The sequence below is a fragment of the Euleptes europaea genome, chromosome 12 (genome assembly GCF_029931775.1).
Source record: "Euleptes europaea isolate rEulEur1 chromosome 12, rEulEur1.hap1, whole genome shotgun sequence".
Classification (NCBI taxonomy): Eukaryota; Metazoa; Chordata; class Lepidosauria; order Squamata; family Sphaerodactylidae; genus Euleptes; species Euleptes europaea.
The window spans coordinates 57,760,507-57,785,708 of NC_079323.1; the positions used below are offsets into that span (position 1 = coordinate 57,760,507).

The 25,202-nt window shown below is 39.6% G+C and overlaps 2 protein-coding genes across 3 annotated transcripts in view; one reads left to right on the top strand and one right to left on the bottom strand.

The window, feature by feature from the left end:
• Nucleotides 1–71: 71 nt before the first annotated feature.
• Nucleotides 72–9,337, top strand: SOD1 (superoxide dismutase 1). Its single transcript, XM_056858209.1, has 5 exons — nucleotides 72–146; nucleotides 5,444–5,537; nucleotides 6,032–6,101; nucleotides 7,833–7,950; nucleotides 9,135–9,337. Exons 1-5 carry the CDS (start codon nucleotides 72–74, stop codon nucleotides 9,243–9,245), a joined length of 468 nt encoding a protein of 155 aa, XP_056714187.1. The 3' UTR covers nucleotides 9,246–9,337.
• A 2,420-nt stretch (nucleotides 9,338–11,757) lies between these two features.
• Nucleotides 11,758–25,202, bottom strand: part of SCAF4 (SR-related CTD associated factor 4) — a 57,028-nt gene continuing 43,583 nt past the window's right edge. For both annotated transcript variants that reach the window (XM_056858102.1, XM_056858101.1), the window contains exon 20: nucleotides 11,758–12,900. In XM_056858102.1, coding sequence (XP_056714080.1) covers nucleotides 12,101–12,900 — 800 coding nt within the window. In that variant the 3' untranslated portion in view covers nucleotides 11,758–12,100. The remainder of the gene's footprint in view (nucleotides 12,901–25,202) is intronic.

Below are 25,202 nucleotides of genomic sequence, written 5' to 3' on the forward strand. Positions count from 1 at the left end.
GCGTCTCGAGGCGGAAGGCGGGGTTGTTGCTGGCGGGAGAGAGAGAGAGAGAGAGAGAGAGGGGGAGCGACATGGCGACGAGGAAGGCGGTGTGCGTCCTGGCCGGCGACGGCGAGGTCAAAGGCGTCGTCCACTTCGAGCAGCAGGCAAGCCCCCCGCGGCCTCCCGCGGCTCCGGCCTGCCCGGCCCTGACGGGCTGCGGCCTGGTCATTCTTCCAGCGTTCCGGGCGTGGGGTGCAGGGGAAAGTCTGCACCCCTGGGGCCGCGCAGGGTCGTTGCTGCGGGCTGGCGGGGACGGCCCGGCCTGCTGGCAGGCGCGCGCCGCCGCCTCTGCCCTTGGCTCAGGCCCGGTTGCGTGGTGGGCGTGCTCCGTGGGCGCGGGGCCCGGTTTCAGCGTGGTGCTGGCTAGGGAAAGGGCCTCCCCAGGGGGCCGGTCGTGCAAACAGCGCTGCAGCCCGTGCAAGCGAGCCGCCGCGCGCGCGCGCGTGCGCTCCCCAGGTCTGGGGCCCCGGCGTGCAAAGCGGCGCTGGTTTTGCGTGCATCCCCGCACCGTTTAAACAAGACGCTGAGCCGTGCAAAGTCGAGCGGTGGGGGGTGGGGGAGGCTTTGGCCGTTCGTGCCCGGGAAGCTTCGCCTTGGGTTGCACGGGGAAGTTCCTGAACACGGGTCAACTGCGAGCGGCGAGTCCAAAGCAAAAAAACCAAAACAAAACCATGCATAAGGGTAACTCTGGAAAGGGTTGATAATCCTATGGGCAGTGGAAGCTTTGCTTGGATTGCATGGGAAGGTTTGCCTTGGATTGCACAGTGAAGTTCCTGAACGCGGGTCAACTGCGTCGTAAACCCGGTTTAAAAGTGTCACGACTCCAAAGGCCATTTATGCATGGGTGGTTGTTGTTTTTGCCTTGGACTCGCCGCTCTCTAGATGCGCATTTTCCCCCCGTCTGAATTCTCCAAACTCAACAATAAGCCTCCACCCCGTGCAGAGTTTGGAGAATTCAGATGGGGGGAAAATGCGCATCTAGAGAGCGGCGAGTCCAAAGCAAAAAACAACAACAACAACAACCCATGCAGAAGGGTAACTCTGAAAAGGGTTGATAATCTTATGGGCTGTGGAAGCTTTGCCTTGGATTGCATGGCAGGCTTTGCCTTGGATTGCACGGGAAGGTTTGCCTTGGATTGCACGATGAAATTCCTGAACACGGGTCAACTGCGTTGTAAACCCGGTTTAAAAGTGTCATGAGTCCAAAGGCCGTTTATGCATGGGTTTGTTTGCTTTTTTGCCTTGGATTCGCTGCTCTCTAGATGCCCATTCCCCCCCCCCATCTGATTTCTCCAAACTCTGCATGGGGGGTTATTGTTGAGTTTGGAGAATTCGGATGGGGGAAAATGGGCATCTAGAGAGCGGCCAAGCCAAGGCAAAAAGAACAACAACCCATGCCTAAATGGCCTTTGGACTCGTGACACTTTTAAACCGGGTTTATGACGCGGTTGACCCGTGTTCAGGAATTTCATCGTGCAACCAACGCGGACGACCTGGGTGGACTGCTTTTAAAGGCTACTGGGCGGGGTTGTGTGCGGGGAATGGAAACCTTTGTTTCGAATCGTGAAGCCAAACTTGCCTCCGTTGGTGTTTCACGTGCAAGGACCAATTCTTACAATTTCGTCCCTTTTGTTTGAATGAAGTGGTTTTAGCAAAATGAAAATTCCCCAGCAGTAATCTAGTGTAGTATAATTAGCCTCTTGACCGTTGTGGACTCTGGGTTTGCTTTCCCTCGCCCTGGAGTGCATCCATCAGCAGAGTCGCAAGGTTATCTGGGTTTCATAGTAGATCAAAGGGGAATGTGCTATTAACCTGCGTTGTGCTTCCCCGCCCCAAAGAAAGGCAATTGCTGAGTCATAGCTGCTGGAGAGCAACCTCGAGAGGGAGAATAAGGAGAGCGGAGTGAGTTTTTGAAATGTAATCCCGTTGGCAAACAGGTTTTAGGAGGTCATGCGATTAACGCTATGGAAATGTACAAGATGCATGTAATGACCGTTAAATATCCTGCCGAATTCGTCTCAGTGTTAGGCAGTATGTTTTAAATGGCATCGAATTTCATACCCACACTTATTGTCACAGCAATGCCTGTAAAAATTACAGGATTCTGGGGACATTCCTAATTAAAACTAGCTTTAAAAATCCTTAAGGCAGCTAACAATCAATTTCTGTGATGCAGTAGCTTGTTTTATTTGGCTCTTGAGTCTTAATTGATATGGTTTTTATTTCTGTGATGCAGTAGCTTGTTTTGTTTGGCTCTTGAGTCTTCACTGATATTATTTTAATTTAACAGGTCACAGGGAGGAACGTGAGCTGCCATCAAAACAAAATAGTAGATGATAAGTACTTAGCTTGAGTAGCATTATTTGCACATAGGCTGCTCCTACATAGAGATTTTTCTGTGCCTGGAAAGCAGGAAGCTCCACATTTAAAGGGATATTCACAGGACAGCGTGCTCATTCTGAGTACAGCTCATGGGCTTTGTTCTTTAAACAGGTCAAGGCTTTACAGGTAAACATCAGTGTCTTGCATTGTGCCTGGAAACAGTTTGGGAGACAGTGTAGATAGGCCAAGACTGGAGTAATATGGTCCTTGTGACCATAAGGGATTATGTGATCTTTTAGATGTCTTTATTTGTACTTGCCACTTCGCTGCAAGTAAGTATGCTACAAAATAAAGTGGTAGCGACTTACATAATTACATTTGAACAATTTGGTTTACCCACATGCAACTTTTTTATCAGTACAGTCTTGCTTACATATACTTACCTTGTAAAATATCGCCTTAATTCTTATGTACCACAGCTTGTGAACTGGTGTGCTGGTTTTGTAGGGTTCTGTAGGTCGTGAAAATAGTTGAAATGATGCTTGAGGCTAGGCTCAGTTACTCTATCAAGACTTGTTCTGTAAGACTGCAGTTCCACGTGTCCAACAGAGGTAAGCAGCCTTTTTGGACCAAGGGCCAAAACAATTCAGCATCTACCTGGGAAGATGTTGGGCTGGCAAACAAAATGGTAAGGAAGGGGTGGACGAGGATTCTACATGCTTGGAGCATGCCAAGCCCCAGTGGAACTGCCGGCATCTCAACAGGTGGCTGTGAATGTCTGGGAGGTGGTGATGGGCATAAGCCATACCTTTTGCCTTCTCCTGCTCTGCTGGCGCCTCATTTGCCGGAGCAGATGTGTTGACCTGAGTACCAAGCAAAATGGTCCAATCTACTGCTGTTGGCACATGTGCTGGAAGTTGTATGTTTCTGGTCTGGAAACTCTTTGGCTCCTGGTTGAGTTACCGCTTGATACGTGGCCGTCTTCTGCGGTAGGATTGTGCCCCATGGTTCCGTTTTAACACCCGCACAATACTGTTTTAAACACATCCTCTTTGGCTAACTGAATATATAACTCCAGGTGTCCCTGTTGAGGCACGCTTAATATCTAAGTAGTGAAGGTGTAGGTGCAAGCTTAAAAGAGCACATTTTGCTTTATAAGCTCTTGCTCAAGGCTATTTAATATGCATGTTGCTTTAATGTTAAATTAACGAAACTTTGCTTGTCCTTGGCATGTAGCCCAGGTTTCTTTGCTTGTTACAGTAAATTTGAGCAACATGCACTACTGTGGTATGTAGCTTTGGGAATAAGAGATCCTTGTTAAAATTGTGAAACTACCTGTAAACATGGGAAATTACACTGTTTCTATCTGGCCTATGTAACAGGTTTGTTAGAATAAAGGATGATTTTATAAGTTTTAATGAACTGTCTAAGAAACATCTTATACTGAGTGCATCTATTTAGGCAATTGTCCTCTAATTTCAGTCCTGGAAAGCAGGTCATGAAGACAGTACCCATTCTTCTCTGTTGGTCTCCACCAGGTAGTATTCAGAGACATACTGTCTGCAACTGTAGAGGTTCTGCTTAGCTAATGTTGGTAGAACTGCTTTCTATGAATGGTTTTAATTCACCTTTAAAGCCATCTGAGCCAATGGTCTTTGCCATATTTTATAGCAGGAAATTTTCTAAGATAAGTGTATGTTGCATGTAATGTTTCTTCTATCTCCTTCAATTCCATAGTGTAATCCTGAGTTCTAATATGAGAAATGGCTCACACTCCACATTGCATATACTATAACCTTCAAAGGTGCAAGCCACCTTTTCAAGTTAAGAAAGATGCTTCAGTTCCTTTATCAGTTTTGTGGCCTGCCTTTTGCTCCCTTTCTGGAGTTTTTAAGATGAATGACCAGAACTGCATTCAGTGTTCAGAATAAATATATATTTTTAGACTATGAAGACATGATACAGTTTTGTTTGTAATGTTTCCTAATAATTCTAACAGGGATTTTGCCCTTTAGTTGCTGCATGTTTTCATTGAACATGAGGCTAAAAGGGCATCTGACAGCAATGTTGATTCTGTGAACTTAGGCAGATCGTGAGAGGGAGGGCAGGAAGGGTTGCATCAGTGCTTGGCTTTCATGGCCCTTTCTTACATGCACAGGGAAATGCTGGTTGCCACTTTGAGGTCAGGAAGCAAATTTCCTCCGGGCCAGATTAGCCAGGGATCCTGGAGTTTTTTTGCCATCTTCTGGGCATGGCGCAGGGGTCACTGAGAGTGTGGGGTAGTTATGAATTTCCTGCATTGGGCAGGGGGTTGGACTAGATGACCCTGGAGGCCCCTTCCAACTCTACAATTATATGCTTTTAAGTACCCATTACAACCAACATTCCTTTCCTAGCTAGCCAGTGCTAATTCCATCAACATGTGCATGAAATTAGGATTTTTTTTTTGTTCTGTGCATTAGTTTACTCTTGCTTACATTAAGCCTCACATGCCTTTTGTTGCCCATTCATTTTATTTGTAGAGGTTCTTTCGGAGCTCTTTGCAGTCTGCTTGTAGTTTAAACATTATAAATAACTTCATCATTCAGAAACCCTTAAGTTTGAACTGTGGGGGGGAGGAAGCTATGGAAAGTGGAAGTCTTCGGTATTGTGCTGCAACCAGCATTAAACAGTAGATACTATGTAGAGGTCACAGAAATAACCAGAAAAAGAGCATGCCACAAAGTAGGGGTAAGAGTAGTCTAAGAGTCTCCAGCTGCTATTTTCCCTCATCACTGGTGACTTACAGGCACAGGCTTGCATGATTAAGCCAGAGCATGTGTTAAACAATTACACCTCTGTACAGTATGCTACTGGAACTCAAGATTTTCCTGCTCATGTTGAGAAGGCAGTTAAAAAATTAGTATAGAAGGGTTCGTAAGGTTAGGAAGGGTTGTTTTTCTGGTCAGAGTGGTAGGTCTCTTTTAGCGTAATTAAATGTTGAGCAGATCAAAGTACCTTGGACATATAGAATAATTATAGTTGTATTGGAGCTGAAAATGCTTTTTGACAAATACCTCTGTTGCTTTCTCTGTTTCAGGATGAGGGACCGGTATTTATTTCAGGAAGTATTAACTGTTTGACTCCAGGAAAGCATGGATTTCATGTCCATGAATATGGAGACAACACAAACGGTAACACCTTAATCATGCTTTAATTATTATTAGCTACTGTTTATGGTTTTTGCTGACATTGGTAAAAGAATAGAGTTTGGGTTATTAAATTGCAGTAAATCATTGCCCAAGTTAATATTAAAATTGTGAAGAGCATTATAAAACAGGTGGGAACTTGATCCCAGGGTTCTGTAGAATTGAGATGGGGACTTGAAGGTGTTTGCATTTTATCTTCAGTTTCTAATGCAGTGCACCTCACCCTAGCATGTCTCTCCAAGCACAGGACCTCTTGTAAAATCCTAGTAGAGAAAGAAGGATTTGCATTCATGGCAGAATTGTCATAAGTTAGAAAAAAAGTAAATAGATGACTATTAATTCACATATTCTAACTGACTTGATCTAATAGTTTAAGTGTCTAAATGACTACAAATGGTATTCATGGAAAGAGTTGCCAGTACTGATTTGTCTAAAGTTTGTTTGTGCAGAGATGCTGATATTTTGGTACCTTTTTATAGGATGTACCAGTGCAGGTGCTCACTTCAATCCTGACAACAAAACACATGGTGGGCCACAGGATGCAGTGAGGTGAGTATGGAACAGTTTCTTACCTTCTGTGATTTTAAGGTCACATTTTCATAAAGTCACACCAGCAATTCATAATTTACACTCAGCTGCCCCTATTACCACACTGCTTCCCGTCTGCACCTTTTTTTGAAGGCCATGTGTGGGGTTTTTTGGAAGCTAGCTTCTCACTGATCTGCCTCATCCACAGTCCATTTTTCAGGTTGTCCTATGGATTTTTCTTCCATTACCACTGTTCTTGGGATGCGTCCATACCTTTTTGGCATCCTTAGGCTTTGGATTTCTCTCTTTTCTGCCGATGGCATAGTTTCTCCTGTCTCTAGGGTGGAAGAGAGTTTTTCTAGCCAAATTGACTTGTCTGTTCAGTTACGGAAACTGAACTGTTGGTATATAGCTTTAGTGCCTGACCCTCTCAACATATAAACTGTTAATAATCATTCGGTGTTTTGCAGCAGCACAGCCACTGGAGAGAACAAAGAGTCGTGCCCATCAGCCAGTTTTTAGCTGCCTATATTAGAGGAGGGTGCTGAGTTGTTTTTTGTTGCCCCAAAAGGTCGGACCAGAAACAACGGGTTGAAATTAAATCAAAAGTTTCCGTCTAGACATTAGGAAGAATTTTCTAACAGTTAGAGCAGTTCCTCAGTGGAACAGGCTTCCTTGGGAGGTGGTAAGCACTTCCTCCCTGGAGGTCTTTAAGCAAAGGCTAGTTGGCCATCTGTCAGCAATGCTGATTCTTTTACGTTAAGCAGATAATGAGAGGGAGGGCATCTTGGCCATCTTCTGGGCATGGAGTAGGGGTCACTGGGAGTGTGGGGAGGAGGTAGTTGTGAATTTCCTGCATTGTGCAGGGGGTTGGACTAGATGGCCCTGGTGGCCCCTTCTATGATTCTATATTGATTAGAAGGCTGTGGATAGTAAATATGTCATGTAGCTCCTTTGGTTGCTTAAAAGAAAACATATAAATGAAGATAATCCACCCACCAGCTCTTGACAAATACTGAAATAGGGTATTGGTTTAGTCATATGTGACAGTTATTTGACACAGAGCAAGACAGCTTTGTCCTACATGTAGTTTATTCAGGATTACATAAAATAAAATACAAGTACTAGAACAAGCTAAATACAACCATACAATGAATCCATCAATACTTGAGTGCGTTTCAGTTAAAGTGTCAGTTCTCTAATGGGAACTCTAAATTGCAAATAGAACTCCATCTGAACTCTTTAGAACAACCTAGACTGTACACCAAAATTGTCAATACCTTTCCCTGTGTTGCTCTTATAGCTAATGCTATTGGAATTGCATGTGTGGAGAATTCCAGTATTTGGTCAGCGGTAAAAGCTCAGCAAAGCAATTGCTAGAACAGGATACTAAAGCTACCTCCTAGTGTTAATGATTAGTGCTAGTTTTGAGTCTTAATGATTTTGCTGTTTGTCAACTCAGGACTCACTTTCATGGCTCTTATACATAGATAGATTACATGGTTGGAAAAGGCTTTCTTACTGAGATGGAGAAAGTATTAAGGAGATTCAGCATATAGAAATAATTGAACAGCAAGATATTGTGCTACCTTGCAAATTCAGTGTGATTTAGTTGTACTTGTCTTAACGCTTGACTACAGTTCACTGAAGCCATCAGCTTCTCATCTTTAACAGTGAGTGTGGTAAGTAGCACCTCAATAAAACCACATTTAGCTATTGCTAGCAAAGTAAACCAAAATAATTATGTTCTAGGCATGTTGGGGATCTTGGAAATGTGACTGCAGATGCCTCTCGTGTGGCAAAATTGGAAATAAAGGATGAAATTATTTCTCTCACGGGACCATATTCAATTATTGGGCGTACCATGGTGGTAAGTATTATTTTGGACACATGCGGCCCTACAGGTTCTGTGGGGGAAAAGGCATCAGATTGATGGTCTTGGTTAGGAGTCTGTTATTGATGAAGATCTTTGCTGCATGTCTCAAGTACTAAGTCGTGTTATGGGCTGATGTAAAGCTTACATGGAGAACTGCTGCTTCTCTTTTTCTTTGTTTATACCCTTTCTCCCCTGTGGGGACCAAAAAGCAGCTTATTTTATTTTCCTCTTCTCCATTTATACTCAAAACAACCTTGTGAGGTAAGTTGTAAGTTAGGGTGACAGTGTGACTGGCACAACATCACCCAGGTAGCTTCTGTGGTAGAGTGGGGTTCGAACCTGGGTCTCCCAGATAGTAGTCTGACACTAACCACCACACTGGCTGATATATACATGCTTGCATAACCAGTAGGTTGAGTGTACAATCCCGCATAAATGAAAATAATGCACTTGAAGGCCGGATTGTTTCTGAATATAGCAGAATCTTCTTGCTGAAAGCTTCATGAGGTGAAGAATCATGTAGTTCCCTGGGTGTTTTTAATACTGTTCCAGAAGCTGACCTTGTTGCACTTAAATCCTTATATATATATATATATATATATATATATATATATATATATATATATATATATATATATATATATATATATATATATATATATATATATATATATATATATATATATATATAAAGAAATGGAGGGTATTGTTTTTAATAAGTCTTGTAGCCTTAAAGTACACTATAGTGTAGGCTTTATGGGAAGCACTGGTTCTTTTAGCCACAAGTGCAAACTCTTCAAAGTTTTTTGTTAGCCAAAAACCTATAGTGAGGGGGTCTGTCAATATCTGATTGGATCTTCAGTTACCCAAGTGTACTGAGAATGCTTGTGACCAATTAGCGCCAAGAAAGTTTATGCTGTAATCCTCAACCTGAACTAAATGCTTCTTTCCCTGATACATGTAGACAAAACCTACTTGTGAGTTATAGTAGTTATTGCCTTGGCCCAGATATATTGAGAGACTGAACTTCTAAGTTTGCCTTGAGTGTAGGGTTGTAGATTCTCCAACCTTTTTACAACTATATTCAGATCACTGTTGAACTAAGAAATAATTTATATTGGTTCAGTTGTTTGCTATTGTAAAACATGAGATAATTGTGATTTATTTGCTACTTCTAGGTTCATGAGAAAGAAGATGACTTGGGTAGAGGAGGAAATGAAGAAAGCTTGAAAACTGGAAATGCTGGTGCTCGTCTAGCTTGTGGTGTGATTGGGCTTGCTAAGAATTAGACCTTCAAGCACTTCATGTGGAATGTAAATGTACCTGTGAAATTTAAGTTCTGTAGTTAATTAGGGTAAAAAAATCATTTAATTACATGGCTCTGTTAAATGGAATTTAAGCTGACAAGTTTGTTTTATATATCTTGTAATTAAAGTAGCAATGAAACATTATTCGAAGAGCAGTTGCCAGTAGGCAGAGATTGTGTGCCACCAGTTCACTACTTCTCATAGATAGTCTTCTGGGATAACTTAACCATTTCACTTTCACTGGAAAAGTGTTTGAAGTTATAAGATAGGATGTCATGCAGTTCTGACAGGCCACTCTTATGGAAGGATTTTTCATTGCTGTAACTGATCTTCACATGAATCACACTAATGTGTAGTTAGATTTCCACTATACCAAGGACTATGTGAACAAGCTGAAGTAGCCTTACTTTGAAACCTGTTATCAGTTTATTCTGTGACCAAATTTAATACATTGCAGGAGTTCAAATGAAGTCTTGAGTTTGTTTTAGCTTTGAATCAATATGCAATGGAAATCTGAGGCTTACCTAAAGCTGGGTTCCAAATTAGTATTCCCTTCTCCCTGCCTTTTTTGCTCTAGAAAATACAACATAGTTTACAGTTCTATTTACGGCAGTGGCAATTAGTGGTTTATTCAACTTCATTTAAGTAGCTGTAGGTTTGTTCACTATTCCAAGCCTGTTCTTGAGCGAAAAACACATGAAACACATTTAAAGCTATCTGAATAGCTTTGAAATGGATAGTAGCTTTCAGTTAATTGGTATCATACCTGTCATGTGTACCCATGTGTTAGTAACATGAGCTGTTCAACATTCTTCTTCACTATTCACATTCATGCTTTGCACTTGTTTGTGCTGACTTAACACAGTGAACCGTCCCTGATTAGTAGTGGTACAAAAGAAAACTACTTCATTAAAAGTGATAGTGGCAAATTTGTCTAAAATTGTTTTAGAACATGAAATACAGACCTGAACCCATTTACAAGTCCCATTGACCTGTAGTCTGTTTAATAGCACAGCTTAAATCTACCAGTCACTTCACACTCAAGTGCCTCCAAAAGTTTTGGCAATTTAACAGCACTCAGGCAGACTTGAGGACCTTTGTGACAAGATTGGAAAGAAGCTTCGCTGAAAATATTCATTGTAGGTTTAGCAATCTTGCATTTGAACAATGTAAGTAGTACTCATTTCCTATCAAGACAGTTTAGCAATAGCTTTGCCAAGCTTTGCCAGTATTATCCTTGTACACTTTCAAGTTCTCCCCCAAAGCATAATTACCAGCATGAAGTCCATACATTCCTTTGTAGTTTCACGGTTTTGAAATAACAGTCTGAATAAGACCTCCACAATTCTTTCAAGGCACCCTTATGCTTGTTTGAGCTTTTATTTATAACTATGACCTGAATCCAGTTGTATTCAGTACCTACTAAATACTCAGTTGCCCTTTTCATAATGTAGGTAGTGGTGTTAAACTAGTTTTTGTTAGTTTTTTGAGCTAACGAAAATGGTATGGAAACAAAAGTTCAACACAGGGAAATTGATTTCACAAGTATATGAAGTTTTTTTATTCTACTATTGCAAGAAAAATGTTTCTTCCTTAAATCCCACCTTTGAACAAGGGAAACAAATCAATTTTTTTTTGGCTAAATGGGAGCAGCACCTGAACTTACCATGTCTAGCAAGAACAGAAAACATACAGAAAATCAAAACTGGATGGTATTCTTCAAAGCATAAGAGCTTCAACTGTTCGTTGCAACTAATGAGAGTCAGGGTTTCACCTTGTGCATGGGGTTAATTACGGAAACAGGAAGTGTACACAGTTCTTCATGCTTGCCGCTTGTTAGTACTGACTGCATTTTTTTAAAATCGCTGTATAGGAGCTAATATATTCAGTACTTGTTTCTTTAGTTAAAAGTAATTGGACAGATGATATGACTAGGTTATGAAGTAGTCAGATTACTGGCAGAACAGACAATATTTGAAGACTTATTAAAAATCTGCTTTCAAATATTCTACCCATGACACGTTAGAATACAGTGGTAACTTGATGTGTCTTTTTATTTTTATTTTACCTTGCCTCCCCTGAATACACCTATGGATTCAATCACAAAAATATGCTGATGTGCTTTCCGAGATCTCACTTTATCAGGAAATTTGTTTTTGGGACAACATTTTACCATAGCATCAATTGGATTGTGGAAAACAAAAGCAAAAATAAAAGTTGGTTCCACTGCAAACTCTAAAATTTGTCTTAAAACATTTAAAGCTACTATTTTTTTATCTAATATAGTCACGTAGATAATTAAAATGCAGAAATCTAAGAATCAACGTAACTACTACAAATATTTAGCTTCTGTGAACTGTTATACAAACATGTTTAACAAATTTAAACAAAGTCTAATTTAGACTCCAATACAGCATTAACAGTTCAAACTTTAAGATGTTGAACAATCCTTTACCACTTCAGTGCAGTGTAGGAAGAATAGCACACATTAAAGTTTGTTACGAAAATAGAGTTTATTAAAAACACATCCCTATTTGTCTTGAGGAGCTTTCACCGTTACCTTCACTTAAATTAAAAAAAAAATAGAAAGCACTTCTAATTCGGACTTGTAAACTTTTAAAAGTCAAAACTTTTAAAAAGTTACAGCAAAAATGGGTAATGGTTTATTCATTTGTGTCATTTTGTAATTTTTAAATAGGAGAGCAATTAAATTGCTTACATAGCCCCATAAACTATGGAGTTGCGATATAGCAGAAGCAAAATATACAGCATACTGTACAACTCTAAAGCTCTACACTCCCAATGTCACTTTTTTTTTTGAACAAAAATTCCAGTCTCTAGTGAGTTGTGTCTGCAACTGAACCAGCAGACTTTTCAGGTTGTTCAAGAGATGAGGTAGCCTCAGATGTTAACTCTTCAGCAGGCTTTGCATCTGTGGGTTCAGACTCCCCTTTAAGTTCTGAAACAGTGTCTGTGTTTTCCACTTTGCCACTCTGGGATTCATGGTTTTTGACACCATCTACCTTGTCTGTCAACTCAGGTTTCTCCTTTCCTCGATTTTCATCCTTTTCTCTGCGAGACTCCCTATCCCTAGAATCTCTCTCTCTGTGTCCACTGAAACGCCTATTTCTTTCATCCAAGTCTCTATGTCTGTCACGTTCAGGGCTTCTTCTTCCCCATTCTCTCCTTTCACGATTACCAAGTCGCTCATGTTCTCTGTCATCATTGCGGTTACCATAGCGCTCACGCTCATTTTCTATTCGATTTCCAAAAGACCTCCTTCCAAATCTTTCCTGGTCTCTGTTGGGATTGAAGGGCTGCCTATCATTCCTAAATTGCCTTCCATCTCTATTATCTGGCCCTCCTCCAGGCCTCACAAAGTGACCAGGTGGTGGGAAAGGGCCTTTCATCCCATGAGGTGGTGGCATCCCAAAGCCTCCAGGGCCTGGAGGTGGTCCTCTGTGCATCATATGGGGAGGCATATGCCGAGGTGGCATCATTGGAAATCTCTGCAGGTGAGGTGGTGGCATTCCTGGAGGTCGATGGAGTGGTATCAAACCAGGTCGTGCACCAAGAAGGCCAGTAGAAGGTGTCTGTAGCCCAATCACTGGACTAGGGGGTGTAACTCCTTGCGTACCTGGACATTAAAAAAAAAATTAGCTGTAAATCAGTGCAAGACTCTTCAGAAATATGCCAGTCTCAAGAAAACTATCAGACTTGCGTGTGTATTTGACCTTCCTGCAAGTCTAAGCCTACAATCCCACAACTGTTTTATGAACACTAAAGACAAATGACATTCCTAATTGCATTAAGACTACTCTGTACACATATTACTGTGATTCCGCAGGACAGCAGACTATCAAAAATTTCTGAACCCACTCCTTTGCACAACTGCCACCGACACAACCTTTCACATTCAGTATCAGGACTTGCATTTAGTTTCAGTTAAGTGGACTTAGTTTAAACTAATTAGTCATTGAAGGCAATCTACAGTTAAAACAATTTTAAGCCTCGCTGATACCAATATGCTCAACCTTTCCACTGAAAGCAGTGGGATTTGTAGGGCTTTAGTTTGGCTTGATTGTATACAGTACAATTAGAAGACAAGCAAAAGGAAGAAAGTCAATTCAACCCAAGTATAGATGTTTTAGTCCAAAGTAAACTTTCAAATATTTGTCTTTAAAAAGTATTTTTATGTTACATTACATATGTAGTAGAACAAAGACTCCTGAATTTATTCAGCCAAAGCACCCAAATTCAACAGCTCTAACATACATGAATGCAGACACACAAATCCTCAATGTGCACAATGTCTTGCAAACCAGGGCAAAACTCAGAACACATGTTGCATACACCCTACTCCACATAAACCTCTGGAAAATACATTATGAAGCTTTGTACAGAAAAGCCAGTCTCAACATATTTGGAAGAAAAGCACAGGTTTTCATATGCAACCTGACACGTTCACAAGAACAGCCAATAATTTTAAACTAGGGCACTTGCAAGGTTCCATTTGGATGAAGCACCTTTCTGACACTGGTTTGGAAACATTCATTAACTTATAATGATGCCTATTAATCCATACAAGGGCACATCTTCCATTTTAACACTTTTGTGAAGCAATTTCCACCAGGATTGCCCCTACAATGCACTATTTATCTCAGAGTATTCTGCAATTAAATCTTACTTACTTTAATGATACTATTCATATGGCCAATTTGGCCCTGAACAATGTCACACTGAAATCAAAAATTAAAGAAGAGGAACTATCTGTGTGTGTGTAAAGTGCCATCAAGTCGCAGCCGACTTATGGCGACCCCTTATGGGGTTTTCAAGGCAAGAGACTAACAGAGGTGGGTTGCCAGTGCCTTCCTCTGCACAGCAACCCTGGACTTCCTTGGTGGTCTCCCATCCAAATACTAAGCAGGGCTGACCCTGCTTAGCTTCTGAGATCTGAAGAGATCAGGCTAGCCTGGGCCATTAACACTTAAGAAAATTTGTATTTTTTATCTTAATTGACATGGGGGGGGGGACTTGGCAACTGCTAATGTTATTAAATATCCAGTATTAGATATGTCTGCTTAGATTTGCCTTGCACTGTAAACAAATGCAGGAAGTGTTTCAAATTAGATTCAGGACTTGTGAAAGTGGAACAGAAAGTGGGGGACCATCTCAAGAGGAAGTCTACAGAATCTGCTCCTTCCCTTCTTTCTTTAGCTCTTCCGTGAACAGAGAAAGCACATAAGAGGGTAAAAGGCTGATTGCCACTTATCCTTCACCCTTTGCTAGTCATGCCACATTCCATTCTTCCTGAGGGTCTCTCAGAAGCATTTTTCGGGGAAGCACAGGAGAAGGAAAGTGGGGCGATCCATTCCATTCAGAATTCATTATACGGGGAAAGTATCTGTATCAGATTCATGCCATCATACCCAACAAAGACAGAAAGATGCATTTCTGCATTCACAGAGTAACCATGACACCTGCTGCCATGATTGGGTGCAGACGCTGAGGACAGGCTACAGAGATTTACAAACACACACTTCACTTTAAGTGTTCAGCAAAAGGAGATGTAGTGCACATAGTTCAGATACATTCTGCATTATATGAGGACTCTCTTCATATTATATGAAGTAATGAAACAATTTAAATATTAAGACTTGTAAGCTGCCAATGGTACTCAACTCCAAATGAAACCAATAAAGCTACCATTTAACCACCTAACATTCTGGAGTGTGGACTTCATATTTAGAATGAATACCTAAAGTTAGTTTTTAGCCAAAGGATAGAAAGGCAAGAGGCCTGTCCCTTTAGTTTTCACTTCCTTCATCTAAGAAAAAGGGAATGCCACACATTAATGAAATTAGGAATCCATTCACCCATTTTACAAATAGGATTTTGAATACCTAAAAGCAGGTTTCACTGGACAACACTCCAATAGATCAGTGCCACAGCTTTAAATACCTTGGGGTATCATTCTCGGAAAATCATTTTTGGAAGGCTCATATTGAGATTTTTGGAAGGCTCATATTGAGATGATAAAGTCCTCAGTAGTGAGATTGACTGGGGCTATCCTGAAGTTCTATTGCTCAAAAGGTGGCGGCTTGATTGTTCCCACCTTGAAATTGGTCCAGAGTAAAGTCATTGCCCAACTCCTGTATGGGACTGAGATCTGGGGTTAGGACAATAACATGATATCAAGCCTGGAGATAATACAAAATTCCATTTTAATGAGAATTTTGATCTTGCCTCAGGGCACTCCAGCTGCCCTGCCACAAGCCAAAACTGGCTTGGCTTCTATTAGGGCCCATGTCCATGTTGTCTTAATTAAATACTGGGGAAAGTTGAAGAATTCTCCCTCTAGTCATCTTTTTTAGGCAGTGCTTTATCCAGCTCCAGAAAGACACCTTTTGGGTTGCCAGTTATCACAGGCTCTTCTGCCGTTAGCCAATACCTGTTAATTACCAGGGCTCTCCTCTGGAGGGGTTTAAAACTTGGGATCAGATATATAATATAGATTCTACCTTAGATAGGGGTATCATTATTAGCTCCGGATTTCCCCCATAGTTTAAACTGCAAAAACTGGATCACACCACAGCTTATTTGTCCAACATCACCTTCCAAAAACTCAGAGAAGCCTTCACAGCCCTCAAGATTTAAAACAATGGCAACTGCCATGTTAGCGGGCTGTTATCAGCATGCCCCAGTTGCCCAACAAGTATGCATCTGTGAAGCCCTTTGTCATTATGTCCTGTGACCTTTATTTAGTTCCCAGGGCCAAGTTTCTTGCAGCCATTCTAGCTAGACTAGCCCTGCATTCAGTGGCAGATAAAATTATATCTCTTATCTAATTAGCATTACTATGTCACCTATATGATGTCACTGTAACCACTGGCAGCCAAGATTTGTGCTCAACTCTCATCCTGATGTGGTGCAATCTGTGTTATGCTCTGCTTCCAACAATTTTAATATTTTTAATTCTGCTGAGTTTTCTTTTATTATACTGCTGTTGGGCAGTTGTTTTTGTTATACTATTATGCTCATTTGGCCTCATTGAATATAACATGAAAATTATTCAATGCACATGAAGGAAAAATCCAATATACACTGCATGATTGATCAATATTTACATAATGACTGATAAAATTGTCTCAGACGAGCTTGATAGCACCAGGGTCTGCTACCATTTATCATCCCTGCTCCCAGGTTTCATCCAAGCTAGGAAATAAAATTTAATAATCCAAACTTAGTATTGTGGGGTAGTCTTATTTTCATATTACTATAAACAAACCTTTCTGAGGGCAATGCTATTCTCCATGTTACATACCTATGCTTATTTTTTGATTACCTATTCAGCTTACCAAGAATCTTCCAAACTGGATGAACACTTCTAAAGTTATAATGATCCAAAGTGTTTTCTTCTTCAAACACGAATCTTGTGTGTGCATCTCTCTCTTCAACTGAATGTCCATTTTTGGAGGAAAACATGGATTTCCCCATACAGTATTTTGTACAATTTGTTACAAATTTACTAGCAAGAAAGCCTCATTTCCAAATCTCCCAATATTCCTGCTGAAAATCTTCAAAAATGGTGTGTATAGATATAGTTGTTTAAAAATTGTATTACCCATCTTTCTGGGATCATGAACGACTCTTCAATTTCTTTGTACCATTAACCCCAGTTAAAACTGACGTCATGAACTTGTTTCACTTTGTGCATAGAACTGAAGTTTTAGAGTGTTCTTGTTTTGATTACCAGCATGTGTAAAACCACTTCCAATCAGCATAAATCTGACTTTTAGATGCCAAAAGTTATCTCTTTCATTCTTAATGCAGGTATTTCACGGAACTGTAGCACTTCACAATACATGGGGGGGACACACATTTTAAAAGCACCTCCTGTCAACATTGCCTTCTTCAGGAATGCTTATGATCAATCCTAACAAACACTGAGATCTTGGAAAAATCTAAACATATGAATCACTTCTTATAATATGTATCTAATGTGGGGAGCATGAATCTATATATAAAGCAGCTGGGGAGGAGAGTTTGCCAATGTAGTGTACCGGTTATCGTGTCAGTCTAGGATTTGGGAAACAAAGTATTAATTTTATGAATATATTTGCAAGGTATATAGAAATTGCATGTAAACTATAAATAATCCTAGGTATAATGTTCATTTTGAGTGTATTTACTTTGCCCCATATAGACAAGTTGCCCATCTGTCCAAATCAAAAGAGATCTCAGCAGTTAGCTTGTTAACATTTAAAATAATCATATGTGTAATATCTCTAGGAATCAATATTCCAAGATAAGTAATGACACCTGGGCACCACCAAAAATGTCCACAGGCAAATGTCTCCCAGTGGCAACAATTCAGATTTTGCCCAATTAATTGACTATCCAGACAAGTCTCCAAAAGTATTAATCATATTCATTAATACTGTCATGGAAGACTGAGTTTCCAAAATAAATAATAAAAGATCATCTGCATAAAGAATCATTTTAAATTTCAAAGTGTTATGTACAAAGCCATGAATATTATTATTTTGTCTAATGGCACTGTCAGGATACTCAGGGTTGGTTAGTGTAGTTAGGCCTTAGGCGTTTGCTTCCCAAGTAAAAGAAGAACCTGTTTCTTCTCAGACCCAAACAACAGTATTCTTTAATAATTAACACCAACTTGAAAAGTATAAAAAAAATGCAGAACTGGGTGCAGGATAACTGTCTTTGTACTTATGCTATATTAAGTCAAACGTACAGTCTTCTCAAGCCTGTTCTGATGGGGGGGGGTCCTCTCCCCTGGACTTCAGCGTAGCAACTCCCTTCAAAGACTTTGCCTTAAGGCTGGCTGTAGTCGGCCTGTTGGTACTAGCTCCCTCCACAGCTATTCAGCCCTCCCTGGTCTGCAGCTTCCTCAGCTCTCAGGCTCCTTCCACCTCCTGAGGAAATTCTCTGCTGAAGGTATCTGGATTTCAGCTTTGTCCCTACAGCCTGAAGTTCTTCAGAGCTCTTCCTTTGTCTCTCTGGCTGACCAAGTAGTTCTACTTATACATTGAAGGGGGATTTAAAAACCTCACTTGTGATTGGCTCCTATCAAAGTTTGCTAAAGGGACCAATAGGATTGCTACGTTCACCCTACTGACCGGTTGGTTCTTCTCTTACCACGCTAAGGGACCAATACAACAGCTCTATTTCCCCTCCTTCTTCTCTAACTGGTTAACTTTACAAATCCTGCATTTGAAAGATTGTTCAGCTTTCTAATACATATAAAGACCTTAAATTCATTCTAATACATACATTTTTCTATTTACAATTATATATACAAATACAACCATGTTTTTTTTATTTCTTCACAGGCACATTTATATTTTACATGCAATTCTTTTTTATATACCTTGCAGATACACAAAATTAGTATTCTGTTTCGGAAATTTATGTAGGGTTTCTTACCACCTCAGATTTCTTTAAAGAGGATCCAGCTTCCATTCAATGAAGGAGAATCTGGCTTCCCTGATCTTGGTTTATATTATCAGGCATACTTGCTAACAAACTAATTATTGGAATCACTCCTTGCAGTTGGACTATCCATCCTGGGCTCTTTCGGAGCCTTCTTGTCTGGTGTGCCTCTCTAAGTGTAGGCATTAGGGTCTACTTATGCTAGAGTGGATCCCACTTCTCCTACAATTTCTGCAGCTGGAGAACAATAGTATAATATCACACACAATATCAATTTGTTCCATATTCACATGCTAAACTAACTTTATGGGCCAATCCAGACCTAAACACTGGGGAAAAGGAAGGCTTGGACTGATAGGGGATTGCAACATCTGTTGGTATCTAAATATGGCCCTGTAGCATTAAGTGTCTCAGAGTCCCCTTTGCTCCTGGAGTCTCTTAACTGAATCGAGGCAGAAAATGAAACCTACACTATTCGTCTATAAATATTTGATGTCAATTCATACGTATGATTTGCAGAATCTTAAGAATGAATGGAAAAATGAGCTATTTTGCCAAAGCAATGGGATGTGGCCTAAAGTTTATACCTGCTCTCTCCATGGATCTTAAGTTGTGATTCAGTCAGAAAAAAAACAGATTTAGGATATACTGGATACCACAACGACTCTTGAGCAAAGGATTGAGTGAAGTATCTAACTGTTGGCATTGTAACTCACAGGACACGTCCTTTAAACATATGTTTTGGGTGTGTCCAGTCATTCAGTTTTTTGGGGAAGAAGTTATTACTCATATCAATTCTGTATTAGAATGTTCATTGATTTTTGAGGATGCTTATGTACTTTTGAGGATGCTTATGTACTTTTAAATTATCAGCCCATCTCTGGAATGCTAACCCCTAGTCATCAAAAATGCATCCTCTGTGCCTTTACTACAGCTAAAAGACTTGTATTACAACATTGGAAAGATAAAAATCCAGTTCTGGTAAACCAATGGATTGATGACTTAGGACTCCGTCAATATTTAAACACATGGCATATAGACAACAATTGCATATGAACTTGTTTTTAAATATTTGGAAACCGTTTATAGAAATGTATGCGTGTGTAGATCTGCCCTGACCTGGATGGCCTGGGCTAGCCTGATCTCGTCCGATTTCAGAAGCTAAGCAGGGTCAGCCCTGGTTAGTATTTGGATGGGAGACCACCAAGGAAGTCCAGGGTTGCTGTGAGAGGAAGGCACTGGCAAACCACCTCTGTTAGTCGCTTGCCTTGAAAGCCCCAAAAGGGGTTGCCATAAGTTGGCTGCGTCTTGACGGCACTTTACACACACACGTGTAGATCTGCCACCACTGTTATATTTTTGTCTCTACGCATAGCCTCCTTTTTTCTTTTAACATTTCATTGGAGAATTTTATGGTTTTTCACCTTTGTTCTTTTTTGGGGGTTTTTTAAAGAAAAAAAAGACTAGTATCTGGGAGATTCAGGTTCAGATCCTCATTCTAACATGGGCACTTGCTGCATGATCGTGGGCCAGTTATACACACTCTGCCTACTCTACCTCAAAGGGTTGTCGTGATGACAAAATGGAAGAGAAGGGAACAATGTCAGCTGCTTCCGGCCCCCGTTGGGAAGAAAAGCAGGTTATAAACAGCCTCTTTTTATCCTTAATACCTGCATGCTTTCAATTCTGCTTGTCTGGTGAAAGAGAGCAGGCTGGAACCAGTGCAAAATTTCCACTTGTGCTAGAGGTCTTGCACAAGCAAAGCTCAAGAAAGACTCAAGAAATAGCTGCTTGCACAAAGTCAAATTTACTGTATTCCCACTTATGTTTCTGTAAAACCTTGTGCAACCAATTTCTGGGTACTATAATAATGTAATACTGTCTGCAACTTGAAAGCCTACATACTCTTTGTGCCAGTAAATACTAATCTGCCACCTTACCTCTTTCATCATTCCTGTTCACTGCCCGTTGCAGTACAAACTATGTTTAATACAGAAATACTCCATATTTACAGGTTGTTTGAATTATGCTGCTGATTTACAAAACAAGGTTAATGATTGATGTATGTCTATTTTTTAGTTATTTAATGTGACTGCAGGAAAAGAGGAAGACCCAACAAGAGATGGATGGACTCAATAAAGGAAGCCACAGCCTTCAATTTGCAGGATCTGAGCAAGGCTGTCAAAGACAGGACATTTTGGAGGACTTTCATTCATAGGGTCGCCAAGAGTCGGAAGCGACTTGACGGCACTTAACACACACACAAACACAACGTGACTGAAATGAGGATGGCTTTGGCACAGGAACCACACAGGAGCAGGACAACTGGACAAGATCCATTCTGTAATTTCATTCTTGGTTGATAATTGTAAAATGCTTATTATTATTATTATTATTATTTTCCCATCAATTGGAGGATATACAGGAAAAGAAATGGGGGAAGGGAAAATAGTCTTATTTACATCTCATTTTGTTAGAACCTAACAATCTCTACCCGTTTATAATAAAGTCATCCACATTCTCTTAACGTAATAGCTTGATTTAACTAAGTCTTTTGTTTGATATTTTTAATAAATTCATAAAAGGATTTCCATCTCTCATAGCTCTGTTCTCGTAAGTTCTCCTTCAGATAATCTGTTAATTGCGCCATTGTGATATAATCTAGGGATTTATCTAACCATATTTGAAGTGTTGGAATCTTATTTGTTTTCCATAGTGTTGCCAGACTTACTCTTGCCGCTGTTGTAAGATATTTTAATACGATCTGTTGGTCCTTATTCATGGTATCTGGTACTTTATTCAGAAGAAAAAGTTTGGGATCAAATTTTATGCTCTGCCCTACTATATCTTCGATGTTCTTATGAATTTTTTTCCAGTATTTCTGCACGAGTTCACATGACCACCAACAATGGAAAAAAGTACCTCTGATTTTATGACATTTCCAGCAGAGTCCTGAAGCTTTACTGTTCATATTCTGAATATCACTTGGTGTTATATACCATCTGTGCAGCATCTTAAGGCAATTTTCCTGAATGCTTTGAGATAAGAGTAAACTTAGAGCTTTCCCTAAAGATCTGTCCCATTCTTCTATCGTGATCATTTCCTTTAAGTTCTCCATCCATTTAATTTGGCATACTTTGACTTGTTCTTCCTCGGTATCGAACGAGATTAGGAGTTTGTAAATCCTTCCTAAAAGATGTTGTTCTGGTTTACTCATCAGTTGTTCAAATTCCGTCTCTTTTCTGGTTTTACCTCTGACCGTACTGTCTTCCTTAAATCTCGAAATTAATTGAAAATATGTCATCCAAGGCATCTGTGGATGCCCCTCCTGAATTTCCGTTAACATTTTAAGCGTTCCATCCTTTCTAATTATGTCACCATATCTTATGGATCCGTATTTCTCTTTATCCATTATAGACCCGTAAACACTAAATGGCGCCATCATTAACGGGGGATTGGGACTTAATCTTAACTTTAACTTCTTCCATACAGTGATCATATTGTCCACAATCGGGTGGTCTCTTTTTTCTTCCAGCTGTTTCTTGGTGGTTTTGCCCCATAAAATTTGATGTGGTCCCACTTGCCAATCGGTTAGTTCTAGTTTAGTACTCTTATTGTTTGGATATAATATCCAATCCTTGATCCAAACCAGTGTTGCTGCCTGATGATATAGTTTTAAATTTGGAAGAGCAAGTCCTCCTCTTCTTTTAGTATCCGTCATAATTTTGAACTTGATTCTTGGGCGTTTTTTGTCCCATATAAATTTATTAATTCTTCGTTGCCAGGCGGTTAATACTTTATCGGTAATTTTTATTGGAATCATTTGAAATAGAAAATTTAATCTTGGTAATACGTTCATTTTTACTATTGCGATTTTTCCCATCCAAGAGACTCTTAGTTTAGACCACATGAGAATATTTTATTTTATTTTATTCCAGACCGCTTCATAGTTGTATTTAAATAGATCTTGATTATTTTTTGGAATAAACACTCCCAGGTATTTTATCGGTTTTTTAGATATAGTACAGCCCGTTTGTGCCACAATATTTGTCTCTTCTTCATGCGTTGTGTTTTCCAGGAAGATTTTTGTTTTCGATTTGTTAAGTTTGTAACCTGCCATTTCACCATATTCATGTATATTGTCCATCAATTCTAATATACCTAATTGTGGCTGGGCAATAGTTAGTAGGACATCATCTGCATATCCTCTTATTTTAAACTCTTCTCCTTTAGATAATTGTAAAATGCTTTGAAAACTTGTAGCCAGCCTCATAAACTTGTGAACATTACTGTGCATTTGCTTAACATTTGTAAGTGCAGACATGCATTTTACAAAAATAATATGGCCCCTTTTGCATTTTCAAATAAAATACTATATTTTGTATCAGGAAAAAGTTGTACCTCCCAGCAACATTTTAAAGGTTTTTGTAGTATGTTATGAAGTTATGATACTCAAGTACTTTGATAGGCAAATTCCACAGAAGCGACAGCCTACACCCCCCCTCCCCCACATACTCTATTACTTACTCAAACATTTCATGTTGTCAATTTCCGGAGTTTGTCCATTCCTCAGTCATCACACAGGGTATCACTCTGCACATTCTGTCACCCCTACCACCAGTTTCCAAATGTGGTCTTAATATTTCTGTATGCTTGTTAGGTTTGTGTGCTCAAATGCCCCACTGTACAGGCGTTATGTATTTCTGAGGCTTCATTTAGGCTGTTAATGTGCATTTTTAAAAATATGGAGCAAATAAAAATGCTATGTAACCCCAACATATATTTTGGTGGGGCAGACTGGATAAAACTGCTAATGTGACTGAAAAACTACTTACATTAAAGAACAAATCTGCTAAAATTACAAGGTGCTTTGAACTGTAGTTTTAGAACACTTTGGAAAAACCACTCAAGTAATCTCTTGAAATACACAGCAAAGAGCAAATTCTCAGAGTGATACAGAAATTGAGTATAATGAAGTAATCAAACCATAAGGATCAATATAGTCTTTTGCAATCATCTTTGTTATTACTCAATTACTATTGCCTTTCTCAAAAACGTTTTTGCTATTGAGTTTTTCCTCATAAATCCTTGTACTTCTTTAGACACTTGTATTATCATAAGCTGTAGTAGACATTATTGAAAACCTACAAACGAGTTAGAGTCATATAGTACTGCTCACACTGGAAACATGACACTAATCAAAATTCAGGTATAACTAAGGTGATTTGAAAAATCAGTTTCATGCAATGGAACATCAGCAGATATTTTCAAATGATAACCACATACTCAGCTGAGGTGCCATTCTCCTGATTAAATTAGCCCACTTTTTACTGCACAGACAAAATTGTTCTCAAAATTAATGAACAGTCCAGATTTAACTTGCTCAAAGGTGGACTCTTATTCTGATGCACAAACCTAGTTTTAGAGATGAGCTTTTCATTTTAAAAAAGGATATTCAAGAACTTAATGGTTATTCATTTTATTATTTAAATAAATTGCCAGTGGTCAAAAAGTGTTAAAGACAGGGACAAAAAGTCAAACCTTCAAAAACATACTCCTTCCACAAATGCATCTTTTTAATACTGATACTAAAAGCATCATATCTGAAGACATGAGCTGTGACTCATGAAAGCTCATACCCCACCAGAAATTTTGTTAGTCTTTAAGTTGCTACTGGACTCTTGCTCTTTTCTACTGCTGTTGAACAGACTAACACGGCTACCCATTCGTGATCTAAAAGCATCATAGTTATTAATAGGTCCAAACTGTAGTCATGTAAATTTTAAACTGTCATCCTGACTGCTAGAAATTGTATTGGTAACTGGGTACTGCACAGTATAAGTGCTCAGACTGACTGAAAAGCACAAGAAGCTTTTCAGCATACAGGACTGGGTGTCTGCAATTTCATGGGAGGGCAGAAGAGGCACAGAATGTGGTCATCAGTGGAGAATTCAGCTTCCTCAGCTGCCAACTGTCCAGCCCTTTTGGTTGCTTCTGTCATAATTAACAAAATCGGAATTTCAAAGGAAAAATAAATTATACAATTTTTTTAATATGTATAATTTATACAAGCTGCAGAATTCTCATCCTTTTAGGACAGAATACATACACATGGCTATTTTACATATAGAAAAACGTGTTTTAATTTTTATTTTAAAACTATATCAGGCAAGAATTCATTGATTCATTCACAGTGCAGTTCTAAAAACACTTTCCTGGGAGTAAGCCCTGCTGAAGAGACCTAACAGAATTCTGAATAGATCAGTTTAAGATTACTTTCTTAATCTCATAAAATCAAGTCAGTTGTGGTATCCATCTGTATGCACAAAAATGTGGCTGTTTAAAGCTAATATATGTGCACCTCCATTTAGAAGTTACAAGGGAATTAGTAACCTACAGATGTTTTCTGGAACTGTATCCATAAACTGGTGCATTGTAAGTATTGGGCTGAACTTTGTGGATGGGACTCTCTGGGCTCCCATG

Bases quoted from the DNA above. Each gene is read 5' to 3' on its own strand.
- SOD1 (XM_056858209.1), top strand. From the start codon at position 72: ATGGCGACGAGGAAGGCGGTGTGCGTCCTGGCCGGCGACGGCGAGGTC. The intron at 5,538-6,031 runs GTAACACCTTAA...ACCTTTTTATAG, and splicing joins ATATGGAGACAACACAAACG to GATGTACCAGTGCAGGTGCT. The intron at 6,102-7,832 runs GTGAGTATGGAA...ATTATGTTCTAG, and splicing joins GGGCCACAGGATGCAGTGAG to GCATGTTGGGGATCTTGGAA.